At 38.2% G+C, this 26,716-nt stretch overlaps 1 protein-coding gene across 1 annotated transcript; it reads left to right on the forward strand.

The window, feature by feature from the left end:
- Positions 1-3: 3 nt before the first annotated feature.
- On the forward strand, positions 4-25,804 carry TMX4 (thioredoxin related transmembrane protein 4). The gene is made up of 8 exons (XM_015857093.3): positions 4-194; positions 8,839-8,954; positions 13,383-13,428; positions 14,564-14,692; positions 15,596-15,641; positions 17,344-17,445; positions 20,205-20,268; positions 21,782-25,804. The coding sequence occupies exons 1-8, from the start codon at positions 22-24 to the stop codon at positions 22,075-22,077; spliced, it is 972 nt and encodes a 323-aa protein (XP_015712579.2). The 5' UTR covers positions 4-21; the 3' UTR covers positions 22,078-25,804.
- Positions 25,805-26,716: the final 912 nt, after the last annotated feature.

Consider the following 26,716-nt stretch of genomic DNA (forward strand, 5'->3'; position numbering starts at 1 on the left):
CCTGGTCCGGGCGGGGGCAACATGGCGGCTAGTGGCGGTGTGGTTCTGCTTTTGGTGGTCGCTTTCGGTCCTCTCGCCGCTTCGTTTTTCTCCTCGTCGCCCGTGGGCAGCCCCGGCGAGCCGCGGAGCCGCGTGCAGGTGCTGAGCGGCTCCAACTGGAGCCTGGTGCTGCAGGGCCAGTGGATGGTGGAGTTGTGAGTAACGGCCGCTCTCCCGTCTGGGGGTGGGGTGGGGTGGGGTGAGGAGGTTCGATCCTTGAGGGACGGCCGCAGGATCCAGCCTCACCTCGGCCCTGTGCTGTGCTGCCCGGGGAGGCCTCTGCCCTTCTGCAGGCAACCGCGGCCTAAGGCTGGGCCCGGGGGTCCCCCTTGCCCCTCACCTGCTGTGCCCTCTGCTAAGTCCACTTGGTGGCCTCGAACTGATTTACGCGTTGTGCCCAGGTGCTGGGTGCTGGTGAGGGTGTTTTTCCTCTAGGTTTGCAATATTAGGCAGTACACGTTGTGCTGCTTGTTTGGGGCGGGCTTTCGCTGAGATTTGTGTGAGCTTGGAAGGCTGAATTGGGCAGGCAGTGCTTAGCAGGAGTGGTGTTATGTAAATAATGCGGTGTGTTGTGGCTCTGGTGTTCTTGCTCTTTAAGGGTTGTGCATTATGCTTCATTAATTTTTCAACGCTGCTGATGCTTTATTCTGTTGACAGCTGGAGAGGTTTGCTGGATGTGGCCGGAGCTTTAAGTGCTACTGGATAACTTCAGTGATGTCCTGACTTTGCTAGTGGTGTAAAAGTTGCTGAAGAGCATGTGATGTTTTGTGCTTGGAGGGAAGCACGCCTTTTTGTATTTAGAAGGGAAAAAAAAGGGAGGAATAGTTTAAACTGTTTAAGTTTAGAGGGTGGGAATGTCACTTCCCCATGGGCTTTGGTTCTCTGGATCTCACTGGAGACCTCATGTTATCAATGAATGGATGGAGGTGATCCTGAAATGGCTGATCAGAGGCCCAGGGATACTCACTGTGACAGCAGGGGACAGGGGTTTGCTGGTTTAATTTTGAGTCGTCTTATTTTTATTTTTTGATCCAGTATTTATTTATCTCTCTGGTCTAATGTTCTGGCCCTAGGTGGAAGTTCTATGAACTTGCCTGTTCATATATAGCTCAGTGAATCTTAGGGAGGAAATAGACTACTTAAGGTGACTCAAGCTTTCTTGTATTTCTGAGAAAGTAACTACTGGTGCGTGCCCCTGGGGAAGGAAGAAAACAGGAACTGACTGAAATCAGAAGCGGTTGGGATGATGAGCCGTTCAAATTGCTTTGTATGTCTTTACTCCGCTTGAAATGCTGCTCCATTGGCTAAATTACCTTTAGGTTGGTTGTGTCTTTTGTGTACTGTGCTTCATGTGGGAAAGAAACTTGGTCCTCCGTGCTGCTTTCTGCGACATGCTTCTAATACTTCCTACTTCTGAGAAGGAATCCTTGCATCTCACGAGGTTGCCAACTTAATGCTGCTGTTTCTGAATGAAGTTTGAGATTCTTGGTTGTGTCTGAACAGTAGTTTGAGATTCAGAATTAGTTTCTTATGATTCTTACAGGTGTTCTCATATCAGCAGATTTGCCTTCTGCTGATTTTTATGTGGCTTGGATCTGGTGGTGTAGACAGGAGTCCTGTGCTTCACTGATTCACTTCTGTACTGTGTGGGGTTGGCAAGGCTGCAGCGCTGTTCATCAAACTTCATTCGATCAGAGAACCTGCTCTTTCTTCATAAGACTTCTTTAATGCAAAAGCTGTCAGGAAAGAAAAGTTGGGTTTTTTTCATCTGTGGATGTAGCGTAGGCTAACGACCATGTGTTGCCACTATCTTTGTTATTTGTTCCTGGGTGCACAAATGGAGTGTCTTAAGCCAGAAATAACTTGTATGCAGGATTCGTAGGAGTAATAGGATTTTTCTTCCTTCATCCCTCCTAGCTGAAGTGTACGTACTTGACTGACTACTTAAAAATAATCAGTTATTTGTAGCTGACAAAACTGCAGCACTGCTGCATTTTGATGATAATGTTCTGGATAACTTTGTGTCTGTAATAGACATCACAGCACTTCTTGCTTGCTGTTACTATCACAGCATGCAGACCTTTGTTGAAGTGCTGAAAGTCTGATGCTGGAATAAACCGTTGCAAAAAGCTTCGTTATTTCTAGTTTGCAGCTGCATGATAATGTCTCACAACCATGAGGAGCTTTTTGTCTTTAATATTGTGTCTGCTGGGGATATATAGAATACTAATTCCTGGTCTCTGTCCTTGAGTGTGTTTCAGCCTCGTGCATTTTGCATTTGTAAACTTAGCTCATTCTACACTTGATTGATCTCAGTTTAACTTCCTCTTCTTCCTGAAGTAGATAAATGTTAGTAGTCTTTATGCCTCTGACTACAAATTAACTCCTGTTGATCCTACAGCACTCCAGGTTTTTGCCACTGGGAATATCTCTCCTTCAGTTCCCACGCAGGACGTAAAACACTTTGATTCCCTTCAGTGGAACCTTCAGTGAAGTACTGGTGCTACATGAGCCTGAAAATGGGGGTTACAGTTTTCAGTTTTAATTCTTAGGCTTTCAGAGGGGGAAAAAAGTAAAGATAACCATAGTAGTAACAAATAAGCAATAATCATGTTTTCAAATCTAGCTTATTGTGTAGCATACAGCGTAGGCCTGTTACTTATTTCCTTATAGTTTGTAGATAAAGTATTGTCCCACTGCTTAGTAGGTGAAGTTATAACAATGGACTCCTATGGAAACTACGCTTCTAAGTGAGTATGCCGTAAGTCTAGATGAATATGTTGCCATTTGCATGGCAAAAAGACTGTAAGAACTTTAGAATTCAATAAATTATTGAACAATTAACTTAGATTCAGAGCTCAGTAAGATTGGGGAACTTTCTGTCACTTGTAAGAGTGTAGTCCTGTATTTTGTCTTTCTAGACTTCTCTTTGTCCTAATAGAATCACAGAATCGCAGAATTACCAAGGTTGGAAAAGACCTAGAAGATCATCCAGTCCAACCATCACCAATACTTCCCAGTTAAATCATATCCATCAACACTACATCCAAACATTTATTGAACACAATAATTAGATAATTAATAATTAGAAAGAAAAACCAAAACAGCCCACGCCAAATACTAGAGCTTCTGTTTGGTGATGAAGCTTCTTCTGCAGACCACCTGACTGAGTTGAGAGGAAGCAACCAAACGACGAGTGAATTCTTGTTTAATAACTGAACATTGGCTCACCCTTTGCCAGACAGTGGCTGAATAGAAACTGATAAAATGTGAATCTGAAATATCCTTGGTAGCAGATGCTTTACTATTGTCAGAAGGACAAAACCATACTGAATGATGGAACTTAGTTTGCTGAAATACTTGAAGATTTTGCATCATTTTTTTCGGGGATTGTTTGACATTCTGTTTTCAAAATGAATGCTCTGTCCCTTTGAAAAATAAAATAAAACCTTCTGAATGGAACATTTGTGTATTCTTTTGGTTTGCAGATGGCACTCTTACATTTCACTTATTCTTGAAGCTAGAAAGCTAAATAATTACAATATATATGGCCTTGCTCCCATCTTGTTCTTGAAAGGTTAAAGTATGCTTCGTTAGTCTGTAGAATGAGCGGTGGGTGGCACTTCAAATGTTATCCTAGAGAACCCAATTTCATTGGCTTAATGGCCAGCAGTTGCTTTTCCCCTTGATTAGGAGGGGAGCTCCCTTGATTACAACAGGAGCTTGTAAGGTTGAGCTCTAGCTCTGAAACAAAGTTCCCAGAACAACATCTTAGTGCATTGCCATTCTGGTCAGTCAGCAGTAGTGTCTGGCTTCAGCTTAGCCCTTGGCTTGGGCTGCATGAAATAGTCCAGATACGCTGCTTGTGGCTCTGAAATAATCTCTTAAGCTTTTGTGAGCTCTTATTCAAGTTCAAACATAGCACAGCCATACCCTAAGAAATGCTGTTGGTCCTCAGAAATTGGGTTATAGAAAGAATGTGAGATATTGGGTTCCTCTCAAATGTTGTAATGAATGCTGCAAGCATGTTTGCTGGGGCTTTAGCAGTTTGCACAGACTAACTTAACTATTGTGAAGCATTTGTTTTGGGACTCTGAGGACAGGAAATTCACTGCACTGCATAGCACTTAGTAGCCCTTCCTGCAGATGAGAAGAGGAGCATTGCTATGATTTCAATTAGAGTTGTCAATAATAAAAGTGGAATACCACATATTAACACAGTTAGATGAAAATAATGGAAATGAGGAGAGTGCACAGAATATAAAGGTGAGGAATTCAAGATGTGAAGGAGGAATAGCTGGCCTAAATGTGTTGTTTCTATACTCATTAAACCTTTGGCACGTTTCTGTGTTTAATTTGAAGGGAAAAAAAATGCATGTCATTGAGAAGAACAGTAGTTCTGCTGCTTTCCCCTATATTGGCAGTCTGCAATATCTACAGGAGTTCTTTCCTCTTACTCACTTGCAGGTAGTGTACTCCCTTTAGTTTCTTGAGGAAATATTGATTGATTGACTTACAGCATAGTTGAGTACCTTCCTTCCTCACTTCCTTCTTTGTTTTTCTTTTCTTTTAATGTTAGACCCTAGTAAGAAAGATGTCTTAGGCTGCAGCATTTCATGATAGGATTTTCAAGTGTGAAGGCTGTAGAAACCCAGTTCAAAGGAGAAAGCAATCCTTAAGTACTGCAGTTTCACTTCATAGTACTCCTTATCTTAAAAACAGATGTAAATTTTCAGCCTTTTTTGGGCAAGTACTTCAATGGAAAAGGTCTAAGAGCTACTGTTTTACATGCTTCCAGGGTGCTTACACTTAAGTTAGTTTAAATGAAGTCTTGCCATTGGACTAATTAGCTGTCTGCTTTACTCACCTGTTTAAGGTCTGAGAGAAGCTTGGACTTCCACTTTCAACTGTTTTATTGCTTTATAGTATTTTCTTATTGGATGTCTGAATTGTCAGTCAGCTGCATGGTTTTATGACTGATGTGGATGTCTGAGCACTTATTAAATTCTTGTGTTTCAATGTTACACAGTCTCTACTTTTTCTAAATATTGGTTTGTTTTAGTGCTCAGAATTTTTGTTAGGCAAGTGAGAAAACTACTTGACAAAATAAAAACAATATCTTTTGTGTTGTCATTAGTACTGTTCTATGAGGAGCTGTCTCGACAATTGCGCCTCTAGTTCTTATAGTACTTCTGATCTGAAATCAGGCTGATTGCTTAGTTTGTTTTAAGCGATGCCTTTCATGGAAGGAACAGATAAGTTGTGTTTTGAGAGGAGATAGGCTTGACTGAACAGGAGATCTCCATCTTTGCTGTTTTTCTCTCTGCCCATTGCTGTAAGCTGTTTTATCTTTCTTTGTAGATTCTTGCAACTTCCTGAAAGCATCACAGCGAAGCAAAGAACAGCATTCAGGGTTGCATCTGTTCAGTGTCCATAGTCACTAATAATGATACTAAACAGGCAGGTAGCGAATCGTTTTCTTACGTCTGAAGGTGGGTGAGTTGGTCAATTCCCTAGCCAAGCACTTAAGAGTGGAAAAGACTATTGGTGTGGTCTGTCACATTGTGTGTCAGAAAATCTAGGTCAGATTGTTCTGTGTTTACTAATTACCTCTAGCGATACGACTGAATGGCGTGCTTATTCAAACAGTTTTTACCTCAAGTTTGTTGTTGTTGTTGTTGCAGCCATCAGTGCAGTTGCTGATATTTGAAAGCCAAGACTTGTTCATATCTGCCTGTGTAATGCGTGAATTGCTGCGTGAGCTAATGCAGCTGTAGATCAGATGGAAATAGGCTTTGCTTTTCTTGACTTCAAGAGCTTAATATTTTGCTTCCAGATTTTCTTATGCTCTCTGTAGAAAAATTCTAGTGCTGTAAGGGATTGGGTTGGGAAGACACCTGGCTTCTTTGAAACAGTGATTTTAATCAACTTACATCTATTGCTGTTGCAATGGCCCAGAGCATTAGATAGGCATTTGCCTTATTTACAGCAGTGAGGTGATGGGTGAGGATGTTTAAACTGTAAAGCTCTATGCTGCATAAGAGGCCTAGTAAGGCCACAGGTGAGGTATCATGGATATGCATTTGCTTATGATAACAAACTTGGCAATTTGTAATTGATAGATGTGGAGTGTTTTCAGTCAGATTTATTTTAAATTGCTTTGTAATATGCAGCAAACTACAGGCAACTTCCTTTGTCAACCAAGAGTCCAGGTCTTGGCTTTAATTCCAGTAGACTTTGATTTAAGCTGAGAAGACCTGAGTGCTGTTTTCTTGGAACACCACCATGGCCACAGGACACAGTGCAAACAACATATTAAGAGTTAAACGTACCCACTAGTGCAGAAGGGAGAGCTAGAGGAGCAACAGCCCAAACATTGGTTGTACAGAAGTGCTAATGGTCCTTGTTTGTTTGTGGAGTATAACTGGAGAAATTCAGGTTGAATCTGCTTTTGTAAATGACATGTTCTTGGGTCATATGAATGGATAGACCATAATAATGACTACTTAGCACATGCATGGATCTGCTTTCCTACTGCTATACATATACATACATACATATAGAGAGACTGTGTGTGTGTATATATATACAAAAGTATGTATTTGGAGTATACCTTAAGCAGGCTGAAGATCAATATATCTTGAAAATCTCTTGGCATGAATTTGATTCATCCAGAGAATCTGTATTCAGAAAACATTCCAACTTCTGTCTTTAATTTAAGAGCAACATCGGTAGCATTATCTGACATGTGGTTTCTTACCTGTCACTCAAACTATTGTAATAAAATGTAGCCTGTTTTTAAAGTATGGTATCTGTCAAACTATTGGTAAAAGCTCTCCACAGGGCAGCAGCTCCATGTGTTGAGATTTCTTCCAGCATCCCTTTCAACAATAGTGACAAGCTGTTTCTTGGCACAATTAGATATGTGTACTTTTTTAGATGTACTCCTAAAAAATGCTGTTTCACAAACACTACAATACTAGATTTAATACTAATAATTGCTGAGGAAGCTTGATTCTGTCTCAGCCATGAGAAATCATTTCAGGGTTTTTTATTCATGTGAAACATTTTTGGCTTCAGAGAGTAAGTGTTCCTGGTGTCCTGGAAGAACATGGGGAAGTGGTTTTAAGTTAAAAGAGGGAAGATTTAGGTTGGATGTTAGGGGGAAGTTCTTTACTAGGAGAGTGGTCAGGCCCTGGAACAGGCTGCCCAGGGAGGTTGTGGATGCCCCGTCCTTGGAGGTGTTCAAGGCCAGGTTGGACGGGGCCCTGGGCAACCTGATCTAGTAAATGTGGAAGTTTGGTGGCCCTGCCAGGCAGGGGGGTTGGAACTACATGATCCTTGAGGTCCCTTCCAACCCAGGTCATTCTGTGATTCTGTGTGGTTAGAAGACCACGAGGCAAGAAGAGGTGCATCTATTTGAGCTGGACAGCAGCTCTGGCAGTCAGACCAAAGGGGTGAGGCAGTCCCTGGTAGAGAGTACATTTGGGTATGTGGGCTATTACAGGTATTGAACTCAGCCCATGAAGAAATTTCCTCTTTATAGAGTGAATGAGAAATGTGGTTGTGTTGTAGGAGATGGAGAGGTCAGCTCAGCCTCGTGGAATGTTGACTTGCTGATGATAATGAGGCTCTGGAAAGGAGACAAAGATCTGAATGAAAAGGGGTGTTTTGTACCTAGTCATAAGATAAGCTCTCTGTTAGGGAATTTGCTTGCGTTCTAGCCAATGCATTGTTGGTGGAAATGTACTGAACTTGTATGTTAGAATATAAAAATGCTTTCTTAGAAGAATAAGTAGAGATACACAACATTATGGTCATCACAGCGATAACGAAATCTTCCTGACGTGAGAACCCTGTGTCGTGTTGTTAACTTGCAACAATATGTATTGAGTACTGTAACAAATAGTATCTCTAGGTGAACTGATTTTGCTTCCTTACCTTTTAAAATATTAGAAACATATACATTCTGGCCCCTAGTCAATTAAAGTTAGCTGTGGCTCACAGAAAAACTAGGCATAGCACATATATATATGCTTAATATGCCTATATAACTAAACATTGCAAACTGCAGAAGCTTGACATGTGATTTATCAGTCTTGTTAAGGCAAAGTACATGAAGATGGCAAATGGGTTTCTATCAAAATGTAAATGTTTTCTGACTTAGACTTTAAAATCAGCTGTTCTATCTCTGTATTGATAGTATCAGTCAGTGTCAAACTTGATTTTAATGGTTTTAATGCTGTAATAGTGTAGAAAACTCAACTGCTCAAACGTGTTCTTATCTTACTTTAAATTAATCCTGAGGAAAGGCAAAACAGTGCGAACGGTAGGCATTTAATGTGAACTTTCTTTAAATCTCTAAAGAGCACTATCAAAAAGGGCATGCTCTGATGTATGGAGTAGCAGGCTGAGGCAAATGCAATTTCTAGAGGTACAGAGGTGTGGGAAATCAATACGGAATGCTAAATTGAATGATACCATTTCAGAGGGCAGCCTGGTTTTAATAATTCAGAGTGCTGCCATGAAAATAGATTTATTTTTCTATGCAAATAGAATAAGTAATGTCTGATATAAATTTCCCTGAGTATGAGAAAAATTGTTTGCTCTAGTGATATTAAGAAGTGCATTGTTTGATGCAAAACTACTTGATTACCTTATTCAATAGACTTCATTATGAAAATCTATATTTTTTTCCTGTGATTGATCTGTTTGTATTTTCTTTGTATGGTAAATCAATTTGAATGTATACATATGAAAGTATTCTAATATTGTAACCTTTTTCCCTTCCCTCTCCAGCTATGCTCCTTGGTGTCCAGCTTGTCAACAGATTGAATTGATATGGGAGAGCTTTGCCAAAGAAAGTGAGAAGTTGGATATCACCGTGGGAAAGGTGGATGTTACTCAAGAGCCAGGTATGGTATCTAGACTTTTTTTTTAATAAGAGGATTAAGTATCAGTATCTGAATGCACATTTTATTTTAATAGAGTACCTGGGTTAGCAGATGAGTAAGGAATAGAGGCTTCTAAACCAAAATAACATTATCCCCATTTTGCATCTCCCCATAGCTCATGTATGTGAGGCTAAGTGTTTATATGGTTGATTTGAAGAAATTAAAACTGGGGCAGTGGTCAGGCTTCATATTGTACTAAAAGAGGCTTACTCCCTATTTTAATCTTCTTCATTGGAAGCTGTTGCCCATCTCATTCCTCTCCAAACTCTCTTCAGAGGAATCCAATTCTGTAGCTTCCAGTTTCTGTGTTCCAGAGCACAGTACCACTACCACAGTGCGAGCTGGCTTGAATAAGCTTGTAATGATTAGCATTATGATGCTGTTTGTTTGTTTTGTTCAATTGTATTAGTGATTTTAAAGTGCAGTGTTTTTTCCTGTTTTGATGCATGCATGCAAATGTTTATAATGGCAATTTCCTACCAGTTCACTGAAGCATAAATACAATCTTGTTCCTGCCATAGTGATTCCTTTCAAAGTTTTGAATGTGTTTGTGTAAACTGTGTACTGACACACTGACCTCTTGCTGTTGGGCTTGCCTGTAGTGTGTATAAAATTAATAATGGGTCAATAAAGGTGAGTTTGGATATGAACAGTTTTTACATAAATAAAATTTATAGCCTATTTCTGCTTCTTCACATTAACAAAGCAGTGCTTACTCTGGAGTTAAGACTGTGAGTGAGGATCCATTATAATCCCAAATCTCATCTTCAAATTATCTCCCAATTAGAGGTTCTTTGCTTAGGTGTTACTCAAGTTTGGGATTTCAGTCTTGGTTATGGAGTTTCACTGTGATCAGCTTAGAAATGCAGTCCCAAAATGAGGCTTTGACAATAAAATATTTGTGATTTGAAGACATTATTCTTCCCAGTAAAGAACTGGAATGATTATGTTTTGAACTGGAGGGCCTGTGTATTTGAAGTTTGCTTTGGGTCTGAATTTATCTGACTTTTGAGTGATGTGGAGTACTGAAGGTTTTAGGTGTGACTTCTAATTAAAAGTTCCTCAAATATTTGAATTTTAAATAGTGCTCAGAGTCTTGTCCTCTGAAGGTGTTTGATTTCTGTGAGTTAAAGAACTGGCCAAAATGATGCATTCATGCCAGTGTGTGCATAATATACCTGCTATGTCCTGTTCGGCACAGAGTAGGAAGGCTGTAGATTCTTAAATTGAAAAACAAAGACTTATTACAGATTTGACCTTTTTGTGTTGATGTAGTTTTGGAGGTATGCAGGTTCCTTTGGTATTTCTCTGAAGTAACTGAGGTTTTTTTACTATAGCCTTGTGCTTCGGTCTTTCTTTCAGTTCTTGTGCTTTAAGTGCCCTATCTCCTGTTTTTCACTTGCCGGAAGAAAGTAGTTGGAGATACATAAAATAAGGGAAAAAACACTACCTGTATGTGGGTTTGCTTTAAGTAACACTTCAGAACTCTGTAGGGCAAAGTAACCATTCATGGTGCTTAATTACATTTGCTACACAATGAAGCAATGCTTGATGGATTTACAACATGTTTCAGTCACTTGACACACCGATCTCAAAGTACTTAAGTACTTTCCTTGTCACTTCTATTGAAACATTCATTATTTTAAGAGCAAGTAATGGAGATGCTCCTGGATTTCAGAGTTCTCTGTATCTGCAGTGCCTTTAAATTCTCAGTCTCAGTGTTTACCACCACTTTCTAAAACAAGATTTCTTGGATCTCCAATACCTAATCTTCTTGGAATACTTGTTCATTGAAAGCAGTGGTATTTTCAGATAGCTTCTGCATACTCTGTGTATTTTTGGGGGGTGACGAGTACCAAAGCTGTTAGGTTTTTTTTTTTTTCCTGTTCTTACTTTTCTGCTGACAATATAATGGCATATGCTGGATTTAGATTTGTAAATACATGTCTAACTTCCGGTTAAAACTATTAGCCAGTTAAAGTTTGTATTAGGCATGTGCCAAAGCAATTTGCAGTGTCATTTGTAGCTCACTGAAGCGACTCGCATCTGATATTGCTAATTTAAGGCAGTGTATTAAATATGCAAAAAAACCTTCCAAGTGTAGTTTTAGGATGCTTCAGTACATCTTGCCAACAGACTTTGGCTTATATACTTAATTGTTCTTTGTAAGACCACTGATGCTTGCTCAGGGATAGGTTACAGATAAGAGGGATTTAAGCTGGCTATTTCATTTGCCTGACTATCCCTCATTAGAATATTGGAGTTTTTCAGTATTCCCTTAACTTTCTCTGCTCTTAAGCTTGTTATGGTCTTCATGGCTTTCCACTTAGTTTTTTCTTGTGCTGCTCTGCTTTCTGCTTGATTAATTCTACTGTTATGCTTGCATTTTTTGTTTACTTTATCTTTCTTTTTGCTGCCACAGCTTGAAACTGTTTTATAAGATTTCCCACCATCCTGCCCCCCACAGCAATAAAAGATGAATGCAGAAAAATTGAGATGAAGATGCCTTCTTGGAATGTTAAAGAAGTTTGTGCTTGGTTTGATTTTTAAAAATTAGGGGATTTTTTTTGTTGTTGTTGTTCTATAGGGGGGTTTACAGTAGAGGAATAATTAGTACTGAAATTTTAATAATACCTGACTTAGTTCAGTCTGGTTCCCTTTGTTTCTATAGACAGATATTCTCACTGAAATACCTTGCTGCTACCAACTTCCTGGTGCAGAAAACTAACTAGTGACTCAGTTCCTTGGAAAATAGTCCAGAGCTTTACAAAAGGGGAAGTTAAATAAGTGATTTGTCCTGTCTTCCTTATGTTGGAACTTTATATGGAGGCATTCAGCTCTTACTAAAAGAGTTAAACTGTATACCTAGGGATTGATAACCTCTGAAGTCTATTTTTTCCAAAATAGATTGCATCATATATTCCATTTCTTGCTCTGCAGTCTTTAAGTTGGTTGTGTTGAATATTGCAGTTTTTGAGGCAACTTCTTCCATCTTGCGGGCTTTCCTAATTGTCAGGGAGTGGTAGTGTCAAGTAGCCCTGACACTTGTCCATCATGGAAGCAGGGAGAGAGTGATATCTTCACTTGACAACTGTCCTTAGTTGAGTGTTACAGACAACCTGCTTATCAGATGTTTGGGAGCTTTCTATCTCACAGCTGACTCTTGAGGTGAGTCTATGGACTGGGAGATCTCCATTGGCGTACCAAACACTGCAGTGATTCTGGGTGTACTTGCACCTGTTACTCTGTAGCATTACTGAGCACAAAGTCAAAAAACTCTGAACATTTTTCTCCTCACAGCTGATTTTTGGTGATTTGGAGATTTATCTTGATCATTTGGAGAATTTGACCTCTAAGTTTTGTTATGTTGTGACTGTTAAGTGTGGTACTCGTAAATTAGTGCAACACCTGATCTCAGTGTAGGTATTGCTTCTAGCCAGCCTTATGAATCCCTGCCCTTATGAATCCCTGCTTCAACCCTTTTTTTTTTTTGCCTGTTCTGCCATCTCTTATGTTTACCCAAAATGCTGATGTGAGCCACCCTTCTGGATGATATGAAAAATTACTCTCATGGAAGAAACATCTAATATTTTACGGAATAGAATGATGAGACATCCCAAGCTTTATTATCAGTATGTTAGCATAGCACTTCTATTTATGTAGGTAGGAATAACGTATGGGAAGGATGGATAAGAACCTAGAAACATCAAAAATACTGTCTTGCTACAGTCGTGTTTGTGAGATAAATCGTCTTCCTACGGATACCAGAACAAATCGGTTGTGCAGTGTATGAGGATTATTTGGAAGAAACAAACAAGCAAATGAGATTACTTTATTTAATGACTTAAGCACAGGCAGTCTTAAATGTGCAGCTCTAAATCATTTAAAATAACTAGAGGATGAAATGAAATGAAATTGGGGCCAGAGTTATTAGGGCACTGTTCTCATTGTTACAGTCATTAGCAGTTCAACTTTCTAGTGGTCATCTGGATCAGACTGGACACACACATAAGCACTTGGGATCCTGAAATAGAGGTGCATATTTTTAGTGGCTCTTTTTCCTTTTGATTGGAAGCCTGCGTTACTGGTCTGCCTGGTCAAAACATTCAGCAGTGTGCAAATATTCATGAGTGGATTCTGTGTAGGAAAATCTAGCAAATGTTTTTCTTCGAGGTAAATATTTTTACTTGATTTGGCAACAGTTTTTTGTATGTGTTAGTTTGTAGCAGTTCTGAAGATTCAACTGTAAACTTGTTTATACAAAGCAGTGGTAAAAGCTGTGCTGTCTGCTTTCTAGTGTGCAAATACAGATCTGTAGGTATTTATAGGTAAGTCAGAATGCTGGGAAATTTTCAGTTTCACATAACTGTGTTTCTTCTTCATTTGTAGGATTGAGTGGTCGTTTCTTTGTCACAACACTTCCTACAATCTACCAGTAAGTATCATACAGGAAAAAACTGTCTGTTTCTATGCACAGTCTCTTTTCTGTCCCATTTGTACAGTGGTATGGAAGGTGTAATGACTGACTAAATTAGAGAATTTTGAGGTTTTATTAAAAAACATTTCTCATGCTCTCAGTGCGTTTACTGGACATAAAATATGTATTTTTAACTTATGGTGGAAGGTTTTTCCTGCAAACGATTTTTTACCTAAATAAGCAATGACTTTTCAGTCAGAAAATGTTGTTTAATAACTTATAAGAGCTGATGCTAGTTGGCATTTATTGACATCTAGAAACCTGGTTATCTGTAAGCAGAAATACTTGACCTTATGGAAGTGAATCACTGCAGTTTCTCATTTTAATAATTGACTGTCCAGGCCTCATTTAAAATAGTACAGAAGCTTTTTACTAATTGTGTAGTACTGCTTCTGTTACTACTGAATTCTTAATCTGATGACTTGGTCCCAGTATGTTGCAGTTGTATCCTTCTGCCCACTTGTTTTACACTGTAATGCTGGAAAATAGATGACAATGAAGGAATATTGTCTTTCAGTGTCAGTTCCCGTTGTTGCTTACAGCTTTAATTACAATAACGAAGTTCTCATCAGAGGACTTCTTTAACATACGTGGCTTTACTATGTTCCATTGTTACCAATACTGCTGGAAACAAATCCCAAAAGCTGTGTCTGTGTCTCTTCAGTAAAGGGTTACATCTTATAAATAGAGAACCCTTTAAGACACGATACTAGCCTTACATGTACGTATGTATTTGTGTGAGTGTATAGATAGATTTTTCTAATACAAAAAGGTATGTAAAAATGGGTTTATTACTTCATATGTTTTGTATTCACTGTGGAGTGAATATGAAAGCAATTTTAATAAACAGCAGAAACTAATTCTGGTGGGAAAACTGCAACTAGCTATCAGGTAAGTTTTGAAACACTGAAATTATGTAGGTGTTCAGCTTTCTGGCCATGTCAAATTGCTGTATGTCAATTTTGGTTTTGTTTTGTTGTTGTTTTTTTGGGAAGAGGGGGTAGGGGGTGGGGAAGGGGAACTTAGAAATAGATTGTATTTTTACCATAGAGCTAAAGCGCTGTTTATGTTAATTTGTATTTATGATTTTTAGTGCGAATGATGGAGTATTTCGCAGATACCGAGGCTCACGGACATTGGAAGATCTTCAAAGTTACATTTTGGAGAAAAAATGGGAAGCTGTGGAGCCCGTAGCAGGATGGAAGTCTCCATCTTCTATAATGTAATTATTTGTTTTTATTAACAAGTGTTAAAACTTAGTATTCATTAAGGGTGCTATGTTGACTGTTGAAAGACAAAAAGCCTTTATACCCTAGGCAAATAGGCTTTGCAGAAGCAGTCTGTATCAACAGCCTCCTTTTGCATTTTCTCACCTTCAGAAGAAGGTTTCTTTTGTGCATTTGATTTTGTTCATGCCTGCTGAGGTTTGTATACACTGTCTCTGAAAATGTATAAAAGGGGGAAGAAAGTACAGCCACTGAGCATTACGTAAGTGCCAGTTCTATCTCCTAAGTACTGAAAGCAAATGCACATTTATACAAATGATTATTTGATTTCTGTCTGCTCGTGGCAGAAGCATTTAGCTGCAACACTTTCTTATTTATTTGTTTGAAAGAAATTTTGTGTCTTTCTTTGGAATAGGAGATAGCATAATACTTACATAGTATCCATTATTTCTGGGGTATTTGATTTCCTTTGAAATTGTGTAGACTGCTTGCATGTTGTAAAAGATGAAACAAAGGTATGCGTGCCCTGCATTTCATTTTGACTGAACCTATTGTCTAAACTCAAATGAAAAATCCAGTGGTTATACAATATTTAGTAATAGGGTAAGGAGCTACAGAGCTGCATACTGCTGTGAGGTGTGGGAAAGATGCTCAAACCTGAACTGTGGGAACTTCTGTGATTAAATTTGAATGCTTTCTCAAATCATTGTTCCAGTGCTTTGTACTGAGCCAGCTTAAATGAATGTAATGTAGGGAAAACATAATTTGTGTTAGCTTCCTTCAGAAGTTATCAGAAGTCTATAGGAAGAATATTTTTTCTTGGTTTCTGTGCAGTTTTTTGTATATCTTAAATCTTATTTATCCTAGAACCTTTTTTTTCCCTTTTCATCGTGTTTTAGGATGCATGGTATGGCAGGACTATTTCATCTCTCTGGGTGTATCAGGGTAAGTAACTACATGGTAATATATTCCGTACCACCCACACCTTCACGCTTAAAATAATACTATGTTTAGAAGTCAAAATGTAGTTGAATGTTTTTTGTATCTTTTTATGAGACTTAAATTTTCCTTATATTTAAAATACAGTTGATGTGTAGTATTTTTGTGTTAGAAGTTCTGCAGTACCAACAGGCTCTGAACCAAAAGGTGGTGGTTTGATAATAAAGATTATCATCGATACTGAAAGTGTTTATTCTGCATCTGTATTTCAAACTACCAACAAAATTATGTTAGAGAAAGATTGGACAGTAGAAAATGATCGAGAGAGAAACACTTAACATACACTGGAGTGTGTTTTGAATTTATAAAACTTATTTTGAGATGCTTCATTTGGATGATATTTTTCCCTGCAGTACACAAATACTGAAGAGTTTCAGTCCTTTCTGATTCTGGCCAGGAAACATGCTCTTTCTCACAATCATCAACTGTAGCTTAGATTGAAAGACTATCTGTAGCTAAAGTCTTGCTATTGTAATACTTGCTACTTTATAGCCATCTGTTATTTCTCTTATGTGTAATGTTGTCCTTGTCTAGTTTCCTTCCTGAAAGATTAAATACTCTGAGAAGGAACTTTCTCTAATTTGCTTTATACTCAGATGGATATTTCAACCGTCCATTTCCTTACTCTTTTTGCTGTGCTATCCTTGCATATGCTTCAGTAAATGTTGGATGTGCTTCTGATATTAAGGAGAGGAGAGAGAGATGAATCTTGGACTTGGGAATATTAAAGCTTCTGTAAATGTTTGTGGTTTCTTTTCTAATGGATGTACTCTTGAAAGAGATGTGATGTTATAATTGACTTCCTATTGGACTGTTCTATTTGATATGATGCTTAGTTCAAGCAGATGAATATGAAATTGAACCCTCCTATTCAAACTTTCGAAGAAATCTTGATGTTGCAGTCTGATTTTTCTCTGGAATAAAAGAAACAACTTCCTTAGTATCTGTATAGTATAGGTGACTCTTCAGCTCTTAAGAGTTTGAATAAGAAAGAAATTGCTCTGTTTTACTTAATGAATGAATTCCCAAGTTTAAGTGTGTTTTGATCTTTGTACAGTGGTGTCTGCCACTCTGTTTCCCAGGTGTAATTATGAGGACAAAGCTCTGTATGGAGTCTTTTGCTTGGTGATGGGCTTGTGCAGTGGATATAAAATAACAACTGCTTTGAATTGTTGCTTTTTTGGTTTGGGAATGTTGGGAACTTCGAAAGCATCTTTGTTTAAAATGCCTTCATTGGTGTTCTGTGACAGTCAGGTGTACAGGTTTATGCCATGGGTACATCTGACCTGTTAATCTCACTTAAGTACTTCCAGAAAAATACAGAGCTCTAGAATGCTGTAATACATTCTATGCTCTGAGTATTTCTCCTGCATCTACATGTAGCAAGATTCCATGTGCTTACCTGCAGCACAATTAACATGAAAAATTCAGTCAAGCAAAAGGAAGATTTAATTGTATACTTAGTTGTCACACTGAACTTTATTTTTAAAGGATGGCTAGGGCTTGTGTGAAAAGATTTTGGTGTGTGTATATATGAATACTGTTGTGTAGGGTCTTAATTAGGTGCTGATTTATGTAATGGTCTCAGCAGAATAAAAATCACATGTGTTGCTTGGTATGAAGTTAATAAATACCTTCTCATTTTCAGCAAATTCATAACTACCTCACTGACACTCTTGGATTTCATGTTTGGATGTCTTACGCAGTCTTCATCTTGGCTACCTTACTGATTGGCCTGTTCCTGGGTTTGGTAAGGAAGTGTATTAATTTCTTAGTTACCTAGAAATATTAGTAACCTGGAGGGGGGTGTGGAGAAGGGCAACGGTACCAAAAACTTTGCTAATAAGTTATAATGCAGTACCTGGTTCTAAATTGCTTTTTAATTTGTATACAATTGAAATCCTGAAGTATTCAGTACTGCAGATTGACTGGCTAGTGTTATTGCCTACTTCTGGTAGAGGTTAGGGCTGTTCACTCAGGTAATTTGGCCTATTTGTTAAACTTATTCTTCAGTTTATGTTCGCTTAGTCCATACAACAAACCAGTGTACTTACATTGTTCTTTCTTGTTAAAGACTTCAGGGTTGCATGTGTGTGGTCAGAAAGATGTAGAGACTCCAGCTCCTTAAAACAGGCTTTTATGGAGGGATTTTTTTATTAGCTGAAATGGGAGTCTATTAGTGGGAGTTAGCAATGCAAGTATGGTGCTGTACTGCTACTCAAAATGAAAGGACAAAAATCTGAAAGGCTTTGAGGATTTAGGGGGTTTTAATTGACTTACTCTATTTTCAGGACGCTAATGTTGTGGTTACAGATCACTCTTCAGTAAACAGGCTTCCTTCTGTGATCTTTTTCTTTAAGTCTTTGTCAGGAATTGGAAAAATCTAACATCTTATTAGCCAGAACTAATGCATTAATATGAATCTTCAAAGCATCGGAAAGGTTTTTCAACGAAAGCTCTATGTTAAAGTTCAGAGCTGTATCCTGAACCCTGGGGGTTATGTTAGTGGGGAAGAAACTCAAAGTTGCTTTACCTGTGTAGTTGAAATGACTTTCTTTTGGAATACTTGAACGCAGGGACTCTCTAATCTAAACATTAAAAGAGAAAGCGAGCTGGAAAAGGAGATATAAGAACATGAATTTTGTACAAATTAGTTGTCTGGTGCATATACTGCAACTGCCAAACTTGTTAAACCAGCCATGAGCCTAACTGTTCTTAACTAGCTGCTAAATTGCTATTCCATGCAGTTGTTTTGGGCACTTGGATTGTTGCCCTTCAGCCCAAATACTGATGAAATAAACAGAAGTTGTGTAACGAACGTTTATAAACTGTTATTTCAATACAGTGTTTGTGTCTTTAGGCAAAGACACTTTATTATATGTAATATATGCAGTACTGATGTATGTTTTATTGTACAATTAAAACAGCTGCATCTTTCTAGATTTTAATTCATCAACAAATGAACACAAATCAAGGTAACTAGAAGCAAATGGCTGTGTTGAGTTCTTTTAATTGTTTTCCCGCTTACCTAAAACCCAAACAAAAACACAAGAAAGGCTCCCACTCCACAAAAAAAAAAAACCCATACTGTAAAATAAACCAAGCAAACAATGACCTAACTCTCCCAGACTGGAAAAAAGTTGGGGAAAAAAAAAGTCAATATTGCAACCTCTTCTAACACTTTTTGTGATGTAAATATAGTTCTAACACTGTATCATTTGTTTCTTCTATTTCATTTGTACTATTCTTAGAGTATAGCAATGAGAGAAAGGTCTTTCTTTATGTTTTGATTGTATGTAGGCTGCTCTAGCAAAGAGCCAAAACCATAAGACAGAATCGAATGTAGAAGATTAAAGTACTTTATGTATGTTGGGGAGACAGTGAGTCAGATCTGCATAACATGCCAAGGTGTAGAAAATCTTGGCCATGAAGATTTCTGGAGTATGAAATACAATGAATATCCTCAACTGGTTCTGAGAATCTCTTCTGAAGATGCTAAGCATTTCATTTCTGAATAAATTCAAGGAGATAGGAGGCAGGAACTATGGAGTGGGAAACAATATTCGTTCAGATACAGAGCTTGCACTTTTTCCCTCAGATTATTAATTAAGCTCCTCCAGACGGCTCTTGCCTTGAGCCAGATAATACAACTTTCTAGACTTTATCTAAAAGGATGAGTAATAAAATAGGAATTTCTTCGTTAAAGCTATGAAGACGACTAGAAAAATATTTAGACATAGTATTTGTCAAGGGCTTTCTTACCACTGAATTTCTTTGTTTCCCATGACACTTTCAGAAAGATCTATTGGTGTTCTTGCAGTTGGAACTTGAAGTTGAATGAGACAGTAATGTTACTTTCAATTTTAAAAGCCAAAGCTACAAAGCAGTTAATATTTATTGTATAAAGTGTTAAAGCTCTCAATGTAGACCGAGCAAGGGATGGATGTATGTTGCATTTTTCTTCTGAAGTTGTTCTTGAGATCCTGTCAAATTCAATTGACTTTTTTTAGCATAAAGAAAAAAATCCAGACTTGGTGAGTGAATTATCGTATCTGTGATGGTGGAAAGGCCCATCATTTATCACTTGTTCTCTCAGCAACATCTTGCTGTTCAGCAGGTTTTAGCACGTTTCAAGTTATGGAAAAGAACTCATCTTTGTTCATCTGAGTATCTAAAATTACATGCTGTTAAGAATACTTTGCTATTCAAATTATAGCACACTAATCTTTTCTGTCAAGTTCCCTTTTTAAGAGCTTCTGCCAGTGAAGATAGTCTGAAGTGAAAGTATATTGAAAGTCTCTGAAGTAGAGAAAATAAATGAACCCAGAACCAGTGCAGTAATAAGGTGATGGAAGATGAGTAACGATGTATCCCAAGTCACGCTATTTCTTCTTATCACCAGCTTGCCGATTATATTTTTACATCAGGTACAAACAAAACAGTGTAGGGGCTGCTGGAATGAAGTGTGTGTTTGTTAACTGAGGCTTTTTTTCTCCACCCTTTACCCAGATGCTGGTTTTGATTTCAGACTGCCTTTGTCCATCGAAGTCGAATTACAGAAACGAAACATCTGGTAAGAATGTGTACTTGTAGGAGGGAGGGCGATATGTTGTCAGGCCCTTAAGTCTCAGTCAGTAAATCCAAGTATGCACTTTAATCACTCAGTGATAAGAATTCATATGTCTGAAATATCAATAAGAACATCTGCTTGGAGGAAAGTCTAGGGAATAACAACAAAGAAACCCAACACCACCAAAAAACAGCATTGTTTCTTTCTTACACAGCTGTCAAGTGGCTAAAGGCTTTCAAAATGTCAGGTTCTTAAATAAATATACCGGGTTTTGTTTATTTTGTGTAGCTACATCTTTGTTAGATCTGTTGCTTAAATGTAAAAGTGATTTGCTTTGGTAGGATACTTCTGTGTCCTGTTATATACTCTCTGTTGCCTTGGGAATATTCTGGATCTATACAATTCTCTATCTGTATTGTGGAAAGAAGGGTAAAGAAGGAAAGAGAATCAAATCAAACTTGATACTGCAAGAATAATAAACTAACAATCGAGGAACTCAGACTGCAATTTATCATTAGCCGCAGATCAGACTTTGTTGCAGTATTGAGTCTTTGAGACTCCCTGTATGAGCTTCATATGGGTAAAGATTTGTACACAAGGCTGTTTCTTAGTGCATGGGGGAAGGTAGGAAAGTTAGGCTTCTGGTGATTAGGTGTTGTCTTTTTTTTTAACCCCTCCCTCACCACATATGAAACTAAATTTCCCACTGAAATTTGAATGTTACTCACTAATCTTAAAGGAAATAATATGTGGTGTGGGGTGCTGCATCTCCTTCAAATAAAAAGAAGAGGTGCATCTTGCTGATGCCCACTGAGAGGGGCTTCAGAGCAGCATTCTGCTCCCCAGGGAGTGGGAGGCAAAAGCTTGCACACAGAACTGAGCCTGCTGTCAAGATGTCTGTGAAGTTCTAGAACTCCTTGTGGCACAGTTGCGCTATCAGATGGTGTCAAAATGGAACTGTAATTAAAAGTTTATTTTGTAGTTATGTACATCTGTGTTTGCTGTGTAAGAGGATGCATCTGTGACACTTGCCAGTAAGACTTTAGACAGATTTAGGATTCTTTAATATGCAAAATTACTGCATATTAAGTGTACTGCTACAGTCTGCTATTCAGTTGGTTTACTGACCCAGCAGCTGGTGTTACCTGACAGAGCTGACTGCTGTCATTTTGTCACTGATCTGTTTAGTAATGATGTCTGATGGCTCTCATGGAGCCAAGCAACCTGTCCTGTCTTTAGTTTGTAACCCTGTGGAACCGTTTGAAAGCTTTCGGCCTGATAAGCAAGTAAAACAAATGATAATGGAAGAGAAAGACTACGGAAGGTTTATTTGAAAGAACTGGAAAATAAGGGGAAAAAAACAGTTCTATACAAAAGTTTTCAGTGAAGTTTGTGAATATTTTCGAGTTGTAATACATTGTGATGTACCTGATGTATTTCGCATGTGTAATATTGTACCTTTAAAATACAGTGTTCTGAATATCAGTCTAACTTCATTTGAAACTCTTTTGTTTAGAGGTAATTACAAAGGAGAATATGGAGAATGCAGAGAATGCAGTGTTGGAAGAACCAGAGGAGGCCACAGAGCTTTCTGCAGATGATGCAGAAGAGGCTGCAGAGGTAAAAGATCTCTCAGAAGGAGAAGATGCACCAAATTCAAGTGTTGATGACTCTGAAGAGGACTTGGCACTTGGAAAAGAATCAGGTGAAGAAGAAGAAATGGAAGACTTGAACGAGCAGCCTTTGGCTGATTCAGAGACTGAAAGCTCAGTAAGACAGCGTCGAAATCAGGTGGCTGATCATGGACTGTAGTTTCTGGGGCGTATTTTATACACTTGGACCAAAGAAGTATCAGACCCTGGGTCTGAAGCTGAAGCTTACACTTGATTTATCACTTGTGTTTACGGAAAACCTCTGCTCTTTTAGCAGGCTTTTCTTTTTCTTTTAAACTAGTAATTATTCACTGAGGTTTTTTTATAGGTGTATATGCTGTGTATTGTATAACTTCAGCCATGACAATCAAAGTGAGCGTTATTATGTTTTTGTAGACTTGTAAGGGAAAAGGGGGTGATGGAGTCTCAGCACTAACCTAAACAAGGCAAGGACTTTGAATTCTTAAGTAGCTTGGAAGGCCTGTGACTTATCTGTCTGAATGTTAATTTTTTCCTAAAGCCACACAAGCACTGGATCAGCAATAGAGCAGTGGAAGGAGATTCTTTTACTAGTCTTCTGTTTAAAGACATTGTATAAAATTGATTTATTTTTATTGCTTTCAACTGAAGCACCTTTCTATCTTTCTTTAGCATTTATTTTGAAAGTATATCATGCAGTGTCCTTTGCTTTGTGCCCTGGTTTGTGTAGCCCCAGATTTTTTTTCAGACTGTGGTAATTCAGAGGCTTGCTGCACAGCTTAGGCTTGTCAGCTGTTGTTTTTTGTTGGGTTGTTTTTTTCTGACCCAAGGAGTTTGAATAATCAAAAGCTTCAGGCCCATGAAGAATGACAGCTAGATGCTTAAATATATTTGTAAAAGAGATTTAAAAGAAATTAGTTTGGTCAGGGAAAACTTCTGCCAAAGCATGACTCTTCTTTGGAGACTGTAGCAAGAAGTGCTCTTTTTGCAGCCATAGAATTGTGTATTTCCTCCCCAACACAGGCTTGGCACATGCAGTGCATTTCTGCTGTTTCCACCTCAGAGTGGCTTTGGCAGAGCTCAAAGTGCTGTGGTGGTGGTATTAATTGAGGGGGCTCTTAAGGGTTCACCTTTGTCACTTTTCTACTTTGTTACTAGATTCAGCACATTAGGAAAAGGGGGGGTCAGGGATGAAAAGCAAGGAGAAGCTTTTGGTTTTGCTACTTTCATCAAGGTAAATGTATATCAAACTATATAAAGTGAAAATGGCTTGCCGGGTAGACAACATTAGATATGATTAGCAAACTAAGTAATTAATGGTATCTGTATTTTCCTCCTTTGGTTGACTTGGTTAATGGCTTTTTAGGTAAAGAACATTTACAGTGAGATCGTGAATGTTCCTAATTTGATGTATAATCTCATGTGCATAAGATGTATCTTAAGATTAACTTTTTTTTATATTGCATAAAACTTGCTAATGTGCATGAATTTCATCTAGAATAAAGAGTAATCAGATGAAATCATTTCTCTTACTAGAAGAGAAGTTGCAAGTGCAAAAATCTAGTTTCCTTTGAGACTGATATTATTAGGGCCAATTTGTCTTGAAATTTGACTTTTAATGCTCATAAGAGAGCATATTTACTCAACTTTACAAAGAAAGCTGAGCTTAACTGTTGCATATTGTGTCTTGGAACCATATAGTAGAAAGTTTAAAATTTTCTTTATACAACTGTAACAGATAATATTACTCTGCATATATTAAATACAATTTTTTATGGAGTGTGCTGAGTTGGACTTGAATCTCATTCTCCAGTAGTGGAGATATGTAAATATGCTTTCGCATATGTGGAGGCAATACAGTTGCACTATAAAGTGAGCAGTTGTTTTGTGTTATCTGTGTATTCTTCCATGTAACTAAGAAGCTGTAGAATCTCACAGGCTGCAGGACTCCATGTCAGTTCAGATAGATTTAATTATTTTTTTTTTAAAGGTCAAACTAAGCACGTATTTGCAAAACTTAAATATTTGTAGCTGCTGTAGAGGGAAAAACTTTGCGTGTAAGAGCACAGAGCACAGTTTTGTCATTTCTAGGACATATTTGCTTTTTTCATTATCTAAAATGCAAATGAGACTTGAGCGTATTTTGTTAGATGACTGGGGACTGGTGTTACTTGGGCTTGTCTAAGATAAGAACTGATGTATCCTTTCAATCATGGGTCCAAAGCTTCTGCATGCTGAGGAATATGGACGAACCGCATCCAACATAGGCTGATGACAGCAATGCCTTTGTGTACAGAAGAGAACTTTTTAAACTGTGTAGGGCATTGTGACATTTGTAATGTGTCAGAAAGAATATGTAAGTATTAAACTTCATTCAGTTTCTTTCTACTTCTTTAATAATGTAGAGCCAGTCATCTGAATTTCTCTCTGTCTGTTTAGAGATGCTCCAAACTTTGAAAAATACGGAACATCCTTATTCCTCCCAGTGGCTTTGTCTTACACTGCTGAGAATATGATATATTAAAGAAGTATTAAGTGTTACGTCCTGTGTATGCTCAGGATCAGGTATTTGGGCTTTTTGAATGTTGATATGAATGAGGTGTTCTCACAAGTGTTGTATTCCATTGTGCTGTCTTTGGTATTTTTTTTTTCTTTTTAAGAACAAAAACCCCACAGAAGTGACACCTTGTCCGAGCAGGTGCATGGTTTCTGAGATGATGTCAAAAAGATCAGAAGCTGTTGTTCGAATGTCTGGAGTCTTTATTTACAGTTCTTGTTTTTGCGTATCTCTGTTATGTATGGATTATTTGAAATGAAGTTTGTATTTTCCATCATAATGAGCCAGACTACCAGATCACTCCGATGTGAAGAGATTAAGTAAGCAAGCAGCAAGTGACAGCAGTACATCTCTTTGTAGGTCTTCCTTGTGAATCTGGGTGTCACTAATTGGAAGCTTCTAAGGCTTCTCAAACAATATAACCTGCATGTCATTGGTCCTATGTTTTTTATGAATAAAGTAGGAAGTATGCTAACTTGGTTTGACTGTATTTGACATGTATAGCACTATCTTATTCCAGAGTTCAGCAAGTTATGCTTAAATGGTTGCTATTCTAAACTCTAATCTTCAGCTTGACTTAACGTTTGCGAGAAAATGTTGTAGCGTGGTATTATAGACCATTGCTGAATTGTAATATTGTGTCTGGCAGACTACTAAGAAGTAGCATGCTCTGTAAAGGTCTTTCTGTTAAGCCAAAGTATAGCCACTCTGTACAGTAAGCGTGCAGTGTCAGTGTATGTTCTAGAGTCAGTTGCTCTCCACTAAGATGCATTTCAGCTGAATCATACAGATACGGTACGTAGTAGATATTACTGTAGTATTTGATCATTATGTTGCCTTTAAAGTCGGTATGAACATCTTGTGCAAGATGAGTGTTCTGTCATCTGTCCTATGTTAAGATTGATGTGTGTTTTTTTTAATGGAAGTTCCTGCAATCTCAGTATAGATAAAATGTCCATGGAGAAGCTGCTCTGAGCGCTGTTCAGAACATTTTGGTTAAGGATAAAACTGTTAAACGTGAGGCTTGAAAGCTAGAGCTATATGTAAAACATGACTGAAGATTTTTGAGAGCCAATGTAAATTTTGGATGTGCCACTTTAAAAACCAGTCCTTGATGGGTCTGAATATGAATTCATGAAGTCAAGTCACTCAAAAAAATCCAGTGGGTTCCTTTTTAAAGAGGCTAGAAATGCAGCCTTTCACAACTGCTGTCCTCGAGATTTGTGTGAAATGTGTGTACAAGTCTTGGAATGCTGTATATGCTGCGCCTGTTCTGGGCAACACTTGCTCTGTGGGCTGTCTTCACTGAAATGTCATACAGAATCTTTTATATTAAAGTTTTGCAGATTTATTCTATGGATATTTTTTACTGAAATTTCATATGAATTTATATTTCTGATCCTACTGCAGTTCTCAGTTTTTTCAGTGTGTAGATGGCTTATTTGTTTGATTAACAACTCATTTTTAGTCGGGAGATCAGTATTAGTAAAAGCTTGCAGCTTGCTTGTGAAGACTTCTCAAACTCTTGAGAAAATGGACCTTTACATTCTCTGTTTGGAGAAGCACCTGGATTGATCTTTTCGTGGTAGTAACTGTGAGCTGAGCAGTGAACCTGTGTAAGTACAAAATGCAGCTGGGTCAATGTAGGCTGCTGAGCAAAACAGTGTAGCTTTGAACCATTGGTGACTGTTGCCTCTGCATCAGGTTTTGCCCCTGTTGAGTAATCCAGTCTTCTAACAGTCAAACAGTGTACTGGCTCTCTCTGGAACTTGTTGATGTGTCCCTGCTAACGTGGTGAAGAAGCTAACAAGTCTAAATGGTTTCTCAGAGCACACAGGGAGCAGTCATTGCTGAAGAAATAGGCCTCAAGGCCAGGTGTGCTGGAGGCTGAAGTGGCGTTTTGTGACTACCAGGAACCATTGCGTCAGTGTATGTGGACAATGTGAACAACTACAGGATCCAGTACACACTCATTCTCAAAACGTGAGTTTCCTGAACTGCTTTTTGGCATGGAGTAGAACTGCAGCTCAGATTGGGTGATCTGCAGGTTGGTTTTTATTTGCCACTGCATCAATTTCTTGATGTAATTCCAAGGGAGAGTGGTATCAAACAAAGCCTTAGTTTGTTTTATGTTCTACTACTTAGAACATAGTAGCTGCTCCTGTCTCATTATGTGAGAGTTTGAAATTATTCCTATGAAAATGAACAGGTGGAATACTACAGGAGAAAATCCAATCAAGTTCTGAAAATTACTTTTAAGCTT

Source organism: Coturnix japonica, chromosome 3, assembly GCF_054131305.1.
Source record: "Coturnix japonica strain WE chromosome 3, WE-NBRP24, whole genome shotgun sequence".
In the NCBI taxonomy this organism is placed as follows: Eukaryota; Metazoa; Chordata; class Aves; order Galliformes; family Phasianidae; genus Coturnix; species Coturnix japonica.

Bases quoted from the DNA above. Each gene is read 5' to 3' on its own strand.
- TMX4 (XM_015857093.3), top strand. From the start codon at position 22: ATGGCGGCTAGTGGCGGTGTGGTTCTGCTTTTGGTGGTCGCTTTCGGT. The intron at 13,429-14,563 runs GTAAGTATCATA...TATGATTTTTAG, and splicing joins ACACTTCCTACAATCTACCA to TGCGAATGATGGAGTATTTC. The intron at 20,269-21,781 runs GTAAGAATGTGT...TCTTTTGTTTAG, and splicing joins TTACAGAAACGAAACATCTG to AGGTAATTACAAAGGAGAAT.